Source organism: Acinonyx jubatus, chromosome B1 (assembly GCF_027475565.1).
Source record: "Acinonyx jubatus isolate Ajub_Pintada_27869175 chromosome B1, VMU_Ajub_asm_v1.0, whole genome shotgun sequence".
Taxonomy (NCBI): Eukaryota; Metazoa; Chordata; class Mammalia; order Carnivora; family Felidae; genus Acinonyx; species Acinonyx jubatus.
Window position 1 is genome coordinate 119,462,614 of NC_069382.1, and position 14,003 is coordinate 119,476,616.

Consider the following 14,003-nt stretch of genomic DNA (forward strand, 5'->3'; position numbering starts at 1 on the left):
AACTGAATCTCAGGGAGGTTACATCATTTTCCCAAGGACATACAGCTGGTGAATGAATGGCAGAGGCTGGAGCTGAACTAGGAGTTCACCTATTTACTCATTATGGAGTAATGGAAACTCTCTACGGCCTGTGAAATGTACTTTATTGTCGGCGCAAGGGTGTACATGGAAATCAAAATTCGAACAAGCAGATCCTTGAGGAGGTAGCCTGAGGAAAGGAGATGAGAGTTTTTGCCTCAACGTTTCTCATCAGGCCTTGGTTTCTCCATTTGTAAAGGAAAAATGAAACGGTCTGTGGGATCCCTTCCCATTCTAATATCCTGTAAATCTAGTTACACACACAAGCCTAATGCAGAGGCAAGAGATACTAGGACACTTAGTAACCAAGGGTGTGTCCTGTTTCCTGCCAAGCACACTGCCCGTTTAAAGTACTTTACTTCTGACATCATTGCGTCTTTGTGTCTCATTTTCCTTTTCTTCCACATTCTCATTTAACCTTTACGTTTTATTTACTTTTTTATAATGTCACTTTTTTTTTTTTTTTTTTTTTGATGTTGATTATTTTTGGGAGAGAGCACAAGGGAGAAGGGGCAGAGGGGTGGGGAGACAGGATCCGAGCGGGCTCCACTCTGCCAGCAGAGAGCCGGATGCGGGGCTTGAACTCACAAACTGTGAGGTCATGACCTGAGCCGAAGTTGGATGCTCAACCAACCGAGCCACCCAGGCACCCCAAACTTTACATTTTCTTTTACTGTATCATATTTACATAGGCTGTCTTATATCTCTTCCGGAGAGACATAAATGCGATGGGCCTATGTATGTTTTTTAGTCAGCCTTTTATGTTTTAAGATGTCCTCCAAGATAATTTCCCAAGTGGCAATTCATGTAAATAGCATAGGAACAGCGGTAAACACGAAGACAGAAGTTTAGATTGATTCACATTCTTTAGAACAATGCCTTTACATCACATACCGAAAATATTGTTACAGACCTTAAAGAAGAGACTGGGGGATAGCTCTGCCCTGTCCTACTGTGTCGTTGTGGCAAAGATCTTCCTGTCCAAACCCACTCAAGGTCACACTGTGCTGTGGCAATGTCGTGCTGCTGTGTCACTGGTAGACCAGCGTCAGGACAGAGTGAGGTGAATGGAAAGCCCCTATGGTTTAGAACCAGGTTGGCTTGGATTTCACTCTCAGCTCTGATGTTTTCTGGCTGTGCCACGCTGGCCAAATAACTTCACATGTCTTAGTTTTCAATTCCTCATCTAAAAATGGGACCACTTTCACATTACCGTGGATGGTTCAGGAGATTCAATAACTTGGTATCTGCGAAAACATCCAACGGCCCGTTCAGAACTCAGTGAGTACTCCATACGTGTTGCTTCCGTATTCCCTTCCCTGCCTGCCTCTTCCTTTTGCAAACACACCTTATGACAAACTGAGAAAACTTGCTTTTTTGGCAAGCAGAAACTAAAGGAGTGATGCTTGGCTGTGGTTTGGCAGAATTCTGAGTTGTCATCGATTATTTTCGGAAATGGCACATAATTCTCAAACTACACTGAATTTTAACGTAATTATTTTAAAATGCCACCTGGGTAAAAAGGCTGGTGTTACAAAATAAATTAATAATAATGACAGCAGTTATCAAGAGGTTGGGAATCCCCACATCAAAACAAAAAGAGAAGTGGAAATCTGACATTTAAGAAAGAACCAGATGGGATCTTCAAAACCGAGAACGGATTATTATAAAGGGTAAGTACAAACATAACACTTGATTCGTGTCATCCTTTTTCATGCTGGGTGGATGCTTACAGTCACAACACAGTAATTCCTATAACAAATTGTATATGGCAATTTCATATACAGAAGTATTCTAATAGAAACACAAGGTAATAAGAAAGGTAATTTTTGTTCTAATAATATTAAGACATTTAAGGATAAAGATAAATGCTCTCTATGTTCAAAGAATATATGTGTATGAAACCTAGCTGATTATAAGAGGGTACAGTAAAAATTAATAATGGCCCAAATGTATCCATGCTAATAAAAAAGGCTCAAATTTCCAAGTCTATTTGAGTTGAATTTAGAAGCCATGTACAAGTAGGAAGAAAAGTTTTATATTGCAGCTTATCATAACGAATGAAAGTCAAATTCTGGGGCGTGTGAGTGGCTCAGTTGGTTAAGCGTCCGACTTCGGCTCAGGTCATGATCTCATGGTTTGTGAGTATGAGCCCTGTGTTTGGATCTGTGCTGACAGCTCAAAGCCTGGAGCCCACTTTGGATTCTGTGTTTCAGTCTCTCTATGCCCCTCCCCCACTTGCGTTCTGTCTGTCTCTGTCTCTCAAAAATAAATGTACCCAAAAAAAAAGGCAAATTCTGAATTTAAGCATTACTGAGCATACATACAACACAAAGCATCATTTTAAATGATGCTTTGCATAAACTTTGGAAGTAAGAAGCGCCTGGATGGCTCAAGTCATGATTTATGGTTCCTGAGATCGAGCCCCACAAAAAGCCCCTGATTGAGCTCTGGACTGACAGCCCTTTTGGAGCCTGCTAGGGATTCTCTCTGTCCCTCCCTGGCTCATGCATGCATTCATGCTCTCCCTCAAAAATAAATAAATAAACATTAAAACAAAACTTTGGAAGTAAAAACTAATTGTCAGAACTTCACTGGTTGATGTGTTGTCATTCAAGCTGCAATGCAGGCTTTGGTAATGAGATAAAGGGAAACCAACATGAAATTATGAAATGTTGTGAAAATTATTACCATTCATTCTTGTACCTACTGGGACATATGATCAGGGTACAAAAATGACAAATATCCCTCTTCTTAAAGGGTTCACATACTAATGCAAAGAGGTGTTTTTTTTTTTTAATTTTTTGCAAAGATTTTTTAAAACAGTGAATTATACAGGGGTCCTGGGTGGCTGAGTCGGTTAAGCCTCCGACTTAGGTCAGGCTCAGGTCATGATCTTGAGGTTCACGAGTTAGAGCCCTACATCAGGCTCTGTGCCACCAGCTCAGAGTCTGGAGCCTGCTTGGGATTCTGTGTCTCCTTCTCTCTCTGCCCCTCCCCCACTCGCACTCTGTCTCTCTCTCCCTCTCAAAAATAAATGAACATTAAACAAAAATTTTTTAAAAAGTGAATTAAACAAAATGTTAGAAGACAAAAGAGCCACTGAGGAAAGTAAAGGAAGAGAGCATGTTGAATGTCACCATGATATTTACTTGGGAAATGACTGGGATTTGGCAATCAGAAATATCTAACGATATTCTGCTGATGGCTGTTAATAAGGAGAAATTAGAGTGAACAGAAACTTTCATGGAGATTGGAAAGGTTAAATGCAGATTATAGCAAGGGATAAGGAAATTATAACCGTAGAATATTCAGGCTGTCAAGAGGCTTTCAGCTCTTGCTTAGGAAATCTTCATTCTTCAGATTAAGGAAACAGAAATCCTGAGAAGTTGAGGAGTAGAGAAAAGGAATAAAATAGGAAAGAAGAGATCTTAAAATAGTATTCTTCCCCTTAGGTTAACACTTTTACGCATCCCAAATACAAATATTTTCTTAGAACCCAGAACCGAGTGTTCTGGGTTTCCCTCTACACTATATTTAACTGCAAGGCGAAGTCGGGTAAAGCTATTGGTTATTTGGAGGTCCTGCCCATTGCCCTCAGATGCAGTGCCGTCCCTGTCAGTGGGTAAGTGTGGGAAAGTCTCTTTTAAATAAACTCACTCTCTAGGCACTGCAAGGTGCTGCTGGCCTGACGGGGGTCTGGGCTAAAAGGAGTGGCCTGAAATCCCCTGTTCTAGTCCTTTCCATTCTAGGATCTGGAGGTAAGAACCCTGGCTGGCCTCATCCATTGTGCAGACAAATGCTTCCCCTGGTAACCTTTAATTGCATGAAAACTTTAAGAGTTTGCACTTCTCTGATGCAGACCAAGAAATCATCAGACTGGAGGCCTCCTGATCACTGCCGCTCAACACCAAGAGCCAATACTCAAATGAACAAGAAGGGGCCTATTTTTAGAAGGTGGCATCCTGGTTTCCATTCACTGTTGTTCACAGGTCATAGTGCCGATTGTGGCTTCTGAAAATCTGCTGGGTTTAAGAGTCATCATGACTTCAGCACGTTATCTTGTTTCCTGAGGCCTATTACTCCCAGAGGGGCAACACTGGAACACTTGTTTGTCATGGGTTTTTCCCCTTGTTCCCAGCTTCGGTGGCTTTGCTTCATCTGGCTGGGACAGATAAGAGGAATATTTCAGAGTTGGTGATATCTAACTCAAGGCCTGGAAGCTAGGAAGCCAAGTATATATCCATAAGCATCAAGAGCCTGTAGCAAGGGATTCAAATAATAGCAAATTTCCTGTTGGATAATGAATGGCACAGAGAAGATGCAGCAGAGAGGATAAAAATCTTAGTTTCCTGAATTTTATTGTAAAAAATGATTATAGAAATGATAACGATACAACAAACTTTAGCTTTGGATAAAACTACCTTAGGAATCAGGATTACAAATCTTCACTCTCCCAAAGGATTAATAGTAAAACTTCTTTAGTTAGATTACTGTATTTGCAGGGAAATTTAACATTTCTTAAATTCAATGTCAAGGAGCCTTTACTTTGAAGAAGACTTAGGTGATCCTCTTGCCTGGAGATTGGACCTGTGCCAGAAAGTTTCACCCAGAAACCACTGCATTCACTTTGACCTCAAAGGTTTTTGAAACCTTTTGGTAGACAGAATGTATACCTGTTCTGTAACTTGGATAAAGTCCAGGAAGGAGCACAGAGAATGATCAAATGGGTTAAATATAGAGTCTAGGAGGAGAGTTCAAAAGAAGGAAGCTGACGTTGCTTGGAGGAAGAAAAAAGGCTGGAAGATAACACTTATCATGGCTTTGAAGTGACAAAGAGTTCCCACTCATAATCATCATCCATCCACCCATCCATCCATCACCCACAGTGTCATGCACTATATCAGGACCTGGGGGACATAAAGAAGGACACAAATAGGGGTAGCAAAACAAAGTTTTTAGTTTCAAAATCTCAATTTCTCGTGATCAAGAAGTGAATAAAGTCGAGCATAGAGTGGGAAACAAGTAGGAGGTAAGTTTGAAGTGAAGGGATTTGAGAAACTAAAATGCTTGCCATAGCCAAAGTAGCAATGGAAATAAATAATGCATGCCCACTTGTCATTTGTTTATGTGAACTACTGCTGGTAAAGTAGTTTTCAGGGCCGACTGGAAGAATTTCCACCAGAAAAAAAGATTATAGCTTCAGTTTTTCAGTTTGGAATATTCTAGTATAGGTCTTATGCGGTCAGTATAAAGTAAGGCAACTACTCTGTGGTTTCCACTGTGCTTTTCATCTACACTTGATACCGTGTGATTCATATCAGGGTCTATCCAGGCCACAGAAACAGCAGAGGAGGAAAGACTGGCGAGGCATCTCTACAACCACACTGAAGTTAACAAAAAGTCCACTGGCCATGTTTACCAAGAAAGCAAGTATAAACACATTCATGGTAAGATAGCTGTATTGTTAAGTCTTGAGTTCCTCTTCTGCTACACATTCTGGAATCACCCAACTTTTGATTACCCAAGAATTACCATCGTTTAGGCCACATAAAATTGTGATTCTGTATCACAGATATAGGGGTGATCTTTTGCTTACTTTAATTGGTACAGAAAAACAAGTTAGATAATTCAGATACCCGGGTAGTGTGTCTTTTGTTTTTTAACTTGAATATTCTAGTTGGACTTTAACCATTCAAACAGGGAAATTCAAAATTTTCCATCCATATTTAAGTCCAGTGTAAAGACTTACAAAAACCAAGAGAAACAGAATTTTATGATGTAATAAAGGCATTGTTCAAAAGAGCAATTTCCAGTCAATATTTTTAACATTCCGTGATATTTGTGAACATTTAAGTATGAATTCTGTTTTAAAAAATGCTCAGCATTATCTTTTATGGGTGGTCCCAATATGTAAACTGTCCATGTCTAAAATTATGAGGAATCAGAAAGTTGTTCTAGCCTTTCTTTTTTCTTTGTTTACTATATATATTATTGTAAAATGAATAGACTATTTTTTTTAAGTTGTGTACTTTAAATCAATCCATTATTATATCACATTCTAAAAAAACTGTCTACTTTGTTCAAAGCACATTGTTTTCTCGTAAAGGTAATACAGATATATAGATACAGATATAGATTAAATTTATTAATGTAGCATATGGCACAGCAATTGGAAAAAATTGTTTCTAACCATATCTAATCGCATATCGTATGTACATAACCCAACAGAAGTGACAACTATTTAATGAAATCCTCCTTTTCCTTCCTCCATCCTGAAACAATGTCTCATAGGTCAAGTATCTATCTGTTCGTGGCTTACCTGTCTCACTTCCAATCAAAGGCTGATTTGCAAAATGCTTGACAAAATCCTTCAGACATGAGAATTCATTAAAGCCAAATTTAAATGAATATCCAGTATATTCAACATGAAAGTGTTTGACAGAGTCTTTGGCTCTGAAAGGGAAAAAGAAATGCTTTAGGTTATTTAAGAAATGAATTATCTTGTTTTGAAGGGAAATATAACATTAGGCATGAGCATCATCATGAAACCCTTCTAAAAACTGAGAATTACAACACAATTATTGAAAACACTAGTATTAAAATAATTTTTTAAGTGTATTTATTTACTCTTAGAAAGAGACAGAGAGACAAAGATCGCATGACCAGGGGAGGTGTAGAGAGAGAGAAGCTCAAGCAGACTCCACACTGTCAGTGCAGAGCCAGATGCGGAGCTCGAACTCAAGAAACTGTGAGATTGACCTGAGCAGAAATCAAGAGTCGGGTGCTTTGAGCTATCCAGGTGCCCCTAAATACATAAGTATTTGACTCCCGCTATTCCTCTCCTCTCTGTGTAAGTCCTGCTCCAACGTTAGCACGCATCAGAAATTGGAATCACCTGGAGGGCTCGTTAAAACCCAGATTTCTGGGCCTTGCCCCCTGAATTCCTGATTTGGCAGGTCCAGGGTGTGGGGCCCAAGAATTTGCATCCCTAACATGTTCTCTGGGGATGCCGCCAGTCTGGGGACCACACCCTGAGGACTGCTTCTCCGATCCAACCGGACCTACAATTCTCCTCACAGTTTCCGCTCTTGTCCCTGAGCTCTTGCAGCCCCCTTCACCAGCAACATCACCCCCTTTGTTTCTGAACAAGTGTCAGCCCAAAGACACCTGCTGGGTCAAGTACGCCATGATACTCACAACATGAGTTACTTGCTTTTCTCCCCTCGACAGTCCACACACTCATCTGGCTCCTTTCCCGTTATTCACTGCACTCTTCCTTGTCGTGAGCTACTTGTATAGTGTCCTACTGTCCTGTGAGCTGCACTTCCTGAGGGCAAAGCCTGAACCTTCCACAACACTTATCAAAGAGTTTGGCATAGAGTGGATGCTCTTAGATATTTATTATTGATGGAGTGAACAAATGAATGAGTAAAAAAGGCATTCTTTTGAGCTGGTTTGTGGTTCCTGTCACCTCTGTTGGTGATTTTTTAAAAAGATTATTTATTTATTTTGAGACACAGAGGGAGAGAGCAAGGAGGGGCAGAGAGGGGGGGGAGAGAGAGAATCCCAAGCAGGTTCTGTGCTGTCCGCACAGAGCCCAACGTGGGGCTTGAGCTCATGAACTGTGAGATCATGACCTGAGCGGAGGCCAAGAGTCCAACACTCAACTGACTGAGTCACCCAGGTGCCCCCCGTGGTTATTTTTTTTTTACATTTTTACATAGATGTGATATATATGTGTCACCTAATTGGAAGAAGTTTCTGATCTAACCATTCCGATGAGAAATATATTGATGACAAGTTAGCATTCTTTGATCTAATGATTCCACATGTTTGTTTGAGATCGGGGGAAGATCTTTGCATTAAAGGATTTGCAGCCTGACCCCTTGATAAATTTTTCACCTTTGCTGTCGATCAGAGAAAGTAACATTCCTGCTTCCACCCATGCACAAATTCATGTCTGATTAATAATTTTTCCAAAATGTTATTTAGAAAAAATTTAAAGCAAAATAGAGCAGAGTAACATGAAAACTGTTAATAAAGGTGGTTTTTAAAAATCTGTGACCCTCTTACTTACCTCCTCACCCTCCCACCTATTTCTTCCACTCCCCTTAAAATAGGCTTATAGACATGCCCTGGATGGAAGTGTTCCAACAGGACCCCAAGATTCTCAGCCCCTGGACTACATACACTTTCCACCATTTATTCAATAAATGCTAATATAGATGCTACTATGAAGGGATTTTGCAGGTAATAGAGGCTCCAAATTAGCTGACCTTAAAATAGGGACATTCTCTGGGTGGGCCTGACCTAATCACATGAAAGTCTTGGTAAAAGCAAAAGGGTCTCCTTGGCTGGCCACAGGAGAGGGGACTCGCTCTAGATGGTCTAGAAGAAAGCAAACATCCATGCTATGAACTGCCTGTGGGGGCCCCTCGGCAGGAAATGGTGGGTGGATTCCAGAAGCTGACAGCGATCCCTGGCCAATAGCTAGATGGAAAGTGGGGAGCTCAGTCCTATAGCAACAAGGACATGAGTGAAAAGGGCTGAAGAAGAAAGAAGAGACTGAAGGAAGAGCATGTGAAGGCCCAGATGAACCACAGCCTCAGCCAGCACTTTAATTTTGGCATGGTCGGAGCCCAAGCAGAGAATCCAGAGAACTCACTGGGACTTCTGACATACAGAAACTGCGAGATAATCAGTTTATGTTGTTTAACGCCACTACATTTTAGGTAATTTGTTATGTGGCGTAGAAAATACGTAGGTCCAGAAGCCCAAAGAGAAGATAAAAAAATATGGTGATTCTTCTCTTTTGAGCTCATAGAAGCCTGCCATCAATTATTTAGGGAAATACTTTTATAGGCAGTTTTTCCCCCTCTCAGAAGTAGAGGAGACTTTAAAAAACAAAACAGGGGCACTTGGCTGTCTCAGTCAGTTAAGCCTCTGACTTCAGTTCAGGTCATGATCTCATGGTTTGTGAGTTCGAGCCCTGCGTCGGGCTCTGTGCTGACAGCTCAGAGTCTGGAGCCTGCTTCGGATTCTGTGTCTCCCTCTCTCTCTGCCCCTCTCCCGCTCATGTGCTCTCTCTCAAAATAAATGAACATTAAAAAAAATTAAACAAACAAAACAAAAGAAACTACTGCTAAACTAGATGAAAAAGAGGATTCAGAGAGAAAAGAGTGTAAGTGTTGCTCCTGAGTTAGTGACAAGGAGGCCTAGACCACGTGGAGCAGAAAAGAATAGAGAAAACCTCCTTATGCCAGATCAGCGCGAAAGACGAACGAAGAGGGGACTGTTTTCAGGGGTATATGGAGGCGCCATCAGAACAGTAATAAAACAGTCACAGTTTGAGGTTAATGAGTGGGTGGCTGAGAGCAACTTCATGGACTCCTCACATTCCCAGTCTAAGCCGAGGCCAACTCCCTGCAAACCCAGAATGACTTGCTACAGGCCCTCAGACGCCAAGGGAACAGACGCTGTCCTGATTATCACCTGGCGAGGCCATCTTCCCTGATACGGAGGCCAACCAGGAGGAAGCAGGGGAGGAGAAAGACCAGAGAAGGACTGGGCCATCACCGGTTTGTGTTGGTAAGGACTAGATTAGTTTTACTAACATTCAGGGGAAGTGGAGCCTTGAGAAAGGTCAGTCCATTTACAGAAAAAACTTAAAATTTGCCTCACTGCCTGCTTGAGTTTGTGATGAAAGTTGCACAGCCACAAATCATTCTGATTTTCCAGAGGAAGCAATGAATATTAACAGGGCGCTGGGCCAGGTTTTAGGGATTTGGATTCCGGTGCTGTTTCTATTGCTGATTTATTGGGTGAAAAGACACTTTACCATTTCAGGTTTCAGTTTTTCCATCAGTCAAGCAAGACATTAAACGATTCGTAAAGTATCCTTCGGCTCTAACATTTTCTTCTTCCCTGCCAAGGGAAGGAGGAGGAATGTTTTTTTTTACAGTCTACCATTCAGAGCTTGGAATCCTTAGACCTGCAGGTCTAACAGAAATTGAGAGAATTTTATCTGGTGACATGAGAATTTTGCTATCTGGCAATTTGAGTGTGATGATAAAGCAATGCCCATGTAAGGAAGAGATGGGGCGAGATTGAATTCATAGTTCTTAGACATCCTACCTCACAGAGAGAGAGTACAGCCCGGTCCTTTCGTTGCTGTCCCTCAGAAGGTAGCTTCCGTCGCATCCATTGGAGAGGAGAAGGGCCTCGGCTGCATGGCGTGTGAGGTTACCATGGTACCACCTAGGAAGGAGAGAACCACACTTGCACTCAGGACAAACCACAGGTGACTTTTCCTTCATTGGGTTTTCCCCTCAAGGATGACGTCAACAATATTCTCCACCGTAGATAGCCCAAAGACCAAAGTCTCAGCCCAAACGTCAGGACAAGGAACTCTTTGGGCCAGGCTGAGGGGAGAGTAGAGAGAAGTGGATCATGGCAGTGTTATGGGTCGAATGGGGTCCTGAAGATTCATATGTTGAAGTCCTAATTCCCGGGACTTCAGAATGTGGCCTTATTTGGAGCTAGCATCTCGTCTTTAGCAAGTTATAATGAGGTCACGTAGGGTGGGCCCTAATCTAATATGACCGGTGTCCTCTTATAAAAGGGGCATATTTGGAGACGGACGTGCACACAGGGACAGTGCCATGTGAATGTGGCCACCTACAAGGCAAGAAGAAAAGGCCAGAACAGGTCCCTGCCTTACAACCCTTGGAAGGAACCCATACTATGGACGCCTGGATTTCTGGCTTCTATCCTGCAGAACTTTACTGTTGTTTAAACTGCTCATTTTGTGGCACTTTGTCATGGTGGTCCTAGCAAACAAACACACTGTGACTGCGTAAACAAATCCTTTTCAAAGTCCAAGTCAAAAATAACCATAAGAATAAGATTTGGCCATGGGCGTGTAGGTGGCTCAGTCTGTTAAGGGTCTGACTTCAGCTCAGGTCCTGATCTCACGGTGATTGGTGGGTCTGATACCCGCGTGGGGCTCTGTGCTGACAGCTCGGAGCCTGGAGCCTGCTTCAGATTCTGTGTCTCCCTCTCTCTCTGTCCCTCCCCTCCTCGTGTGCTCTTTCTCAAAAATAAATATTTAAAAAAAAAAAAAAAGAATAAGATTTGGCCAAATTTCTGTCTTTCTTTGATCCCTCTCTCACATACTCTCTTTTGCAAGTATGGTACTACTTTCTGTAGTGTGGAAAACCACTGGCTATTATTACACTGGAGTCCACTGGAATGACTGAAATGAAGTTGAAAGCAAGGAATTCCGATGTTTTACACATGACGCATGAGCCCCATCAGATGTTGTTTCAAACTGACAAATATCTGAAGAGCTAGAGAAGTCCCAAGGAGATGAAAAAAATTTTTGTTTTAGAAAAGGTAGCATATATCCATGGTAGAAGAAAAAAAAAAAATTCCAAACCGTTCCAAAGAAGAGTTAATAAAAATAAAGCCTTGTTCTCACCCTTAGTCCCCAGTCTCCCTGTTCACTCCCACAGAGGACACCAATGTCAACCATTTTCCTGTGTTTCCTCCTCAGAGCCATCCTTTGCATCTAAAGGCATCTAGTATGTTCCGCCACCTCCTAATTCTATGACAATAAGAGCTTGCTAGGCATACAGTTCTGCACCTTTCTCCTTTCTCCTAATGACAGCTCTTTCACATTTTTTTAACGACTTGGTAGAGGCAGTCCAGTGTGGTGAATTCGGATTGTGGTCTCCAGAGTCAGTTTGCCTGAGTCCTACCCAGGTGTTAACCCCTACCAGCTGTGCAACCTTGGGCAAGTTACATAACCAGTCTGAGCCTCAGTTTCCTCACCTCTGAAACAGGGTTAATAACAGCCATAACTCATGGGCCAATTATAAGTGCTGCTCCCATTAACACACATGAAATGGTCAGAACAGGCCTGGCAAACAGCAGAACGCAGCACACATTAGTTGTTACACGAAACCGGAGACTCACAAAGCCATGGATTGCGATACATCCTCTGCGGTGCGATTTTCTTGTTGCTCAAATATAATTTTTCATTACTTTGAATTTATTTTGGCTAGCAGAGAGCTAGGTATGGGGGGAAGCGGCTGCCGCCAGGGACCCACACCTCTGGGCAATGGAGAGGAAGGGGACACGGGCGACTATACAGACGATGCCGATTACATCAGTGAACCAAGAGCTACTGAAGAGGTATGTATAATGTACAGGAGCCTCAAGGGAGAGCCCTATTCTGAGGGTGAGGGAGCCTGCTGTCATGAACCACACTGGCATCTACTGTGACATCCCTACCGCATGTCACTTCAGCCTGATAATAAAAAGCACACGTAAGACCAAGAAGGAAGCTTCTTCTACATAGGTCTCCAAGCTATCTGTTTTCTAAATCTGCATTTCCTAATGTATGTTTCTTTAGCATATTTCCTCTGTGGGAGCACAGAGGCCTCCGTCCTATGTTAGAAGTGTATCTACTAGCTCAAAGCAATTGCAAGGAGAAACATTTAAAAAAATATCTTTTTTATTCTTTATTTATTTTTGAGAGAGAGATAGAGTGCGATCAAGGGAGGAACAGAGAGAGAGGGAGACACACAGTCAGAAGCAGGCTCCAGGCTCTGAGCTGTCAGCACAGAGCCAGACAGGGCTCCAACTCACGAACCGCAAGTTCATGACCTGCGCGCAAGTCGGACTCTCAACTGACTGAGCCACCCAGGTGCCCGAGGACAAACTTTTTATAAGCAAACCCACTAAGTTAATTACGGGTAAAGCAGTCCCGTTCATTGAGCTAATTTGCTGACAAGTTCAAATCTTCTCATTACAAAATCCTTTCAAAGGACAATTGGAACCTGAAATTAATACAATATTGTATGCCAGTTATACCTCAGTGAAAAACAGAATAATTGGAGGAATTAAAAATGAAGCTATAAAAAACTTCAGGTTTGGCTACAGCCAAAATTCTAATTCTTTTAATGTTCTTGTTTTTGTTTCTTTAATGTTTATTTTTGACAGATAGACAGAGCACGAGCAGGGGAGGAGCAGAGAGGAGAGGGAGACACAGAATCCGAAGCAGACTCCAGGCTCCGAGCTGTCAGCACAGAGCCTGATGCTGTGCTAGAACTCACGGACCATGAGATCATTACCTGAGCCAAAGTCAGATGCTTAACTGACTGAGCCACCCAGGTGCCCCAAGGTCACATGTTCTTAAATGCATTATGCCAATAATTAATTTCTGGATGAACACTTTAGTGTAGGATTCAGTTTGAACCAATAGATCACTTATTTGGATCTGACGTAACAAAACTGGATTAACAAAAGTCTAAAATATAAAAGATTTGGACATTCCTTCGGGTTATTTTCAGTGAGATCTGAAGTCTGTGTTTAAAACATTTACAGAATTCTTCTGATAATTACAGCTGGGAGGCAGTTTTTACTAAGAACTTTTTAATGGTAATCTTTTAAATACTACTATGTATCATAAACACATAAGAATACTTGAGTATAAAGCAAGGAGGATCACACCATGCTCTAATCTGACACATCTCAGCACGTGTTAATTTGTGGGTGGCCAGCTTGGTTGAGTCAATATTGCCATGTGGTGGGTTTTAGGGGTCCTGGTCCTGGGCTAATCCAAGACAGGGACTGCCAGGCAGCCTCCTAGCACTTCATGATGTCCATTGAGCAATGGGATCCTCATTCCCCCAAAAGCTCTTCCACAAATATCTGACCTTCCTCTTTTAGTTGAGCTAAGTATTCCTTTCCGAGATATTTCGATGAGCATATCTTCCAGGGAAGTGACTCAAGAGCCAAATAACATTACACGTCCTTTATAGGAATATGTCCACTTTTGGTAAGGATTGTTCAAGACCAAGGTTGAAAATAGAGTAGAGTTGGTAGTTTTCTCATAGTCAACCTTCTCTACCTTCTAT

At 41.9% G+C, this 14,003-nt stretch overlaps 1 protein-coding gene across 1 annotated transcript in view; it reads right to left on the reverse strand.

Annotated features, from left to right (window-relative positions):
* Nucleotides 1-14,003, reverse strand: part of DAPP1 (dual adaptor of phosphotyrosine and 3-phosphoinositides 1) — a 51,788-nt gene that overhangs the window by 20,579 nt on the left and 17,206 nt on the right. The window contains exons 2-3 of the mRNA XM_015069099.3: nucleotides 10,216-10,338; nucleotides 6,401-6,534 (exon numbers count right to left, since the gene is read on the reverse strand). Coding sequence (XP_014924585.1) covers nucleotides 6,401-6,534; nucleotides 10,216-10,338 — 257 coding nt within the window. The remainder of the gene's footprint in view (nucleotides 1-6,400; nucleotides 6,535-10,215; nucleotides 10,339-14,003) is intronic.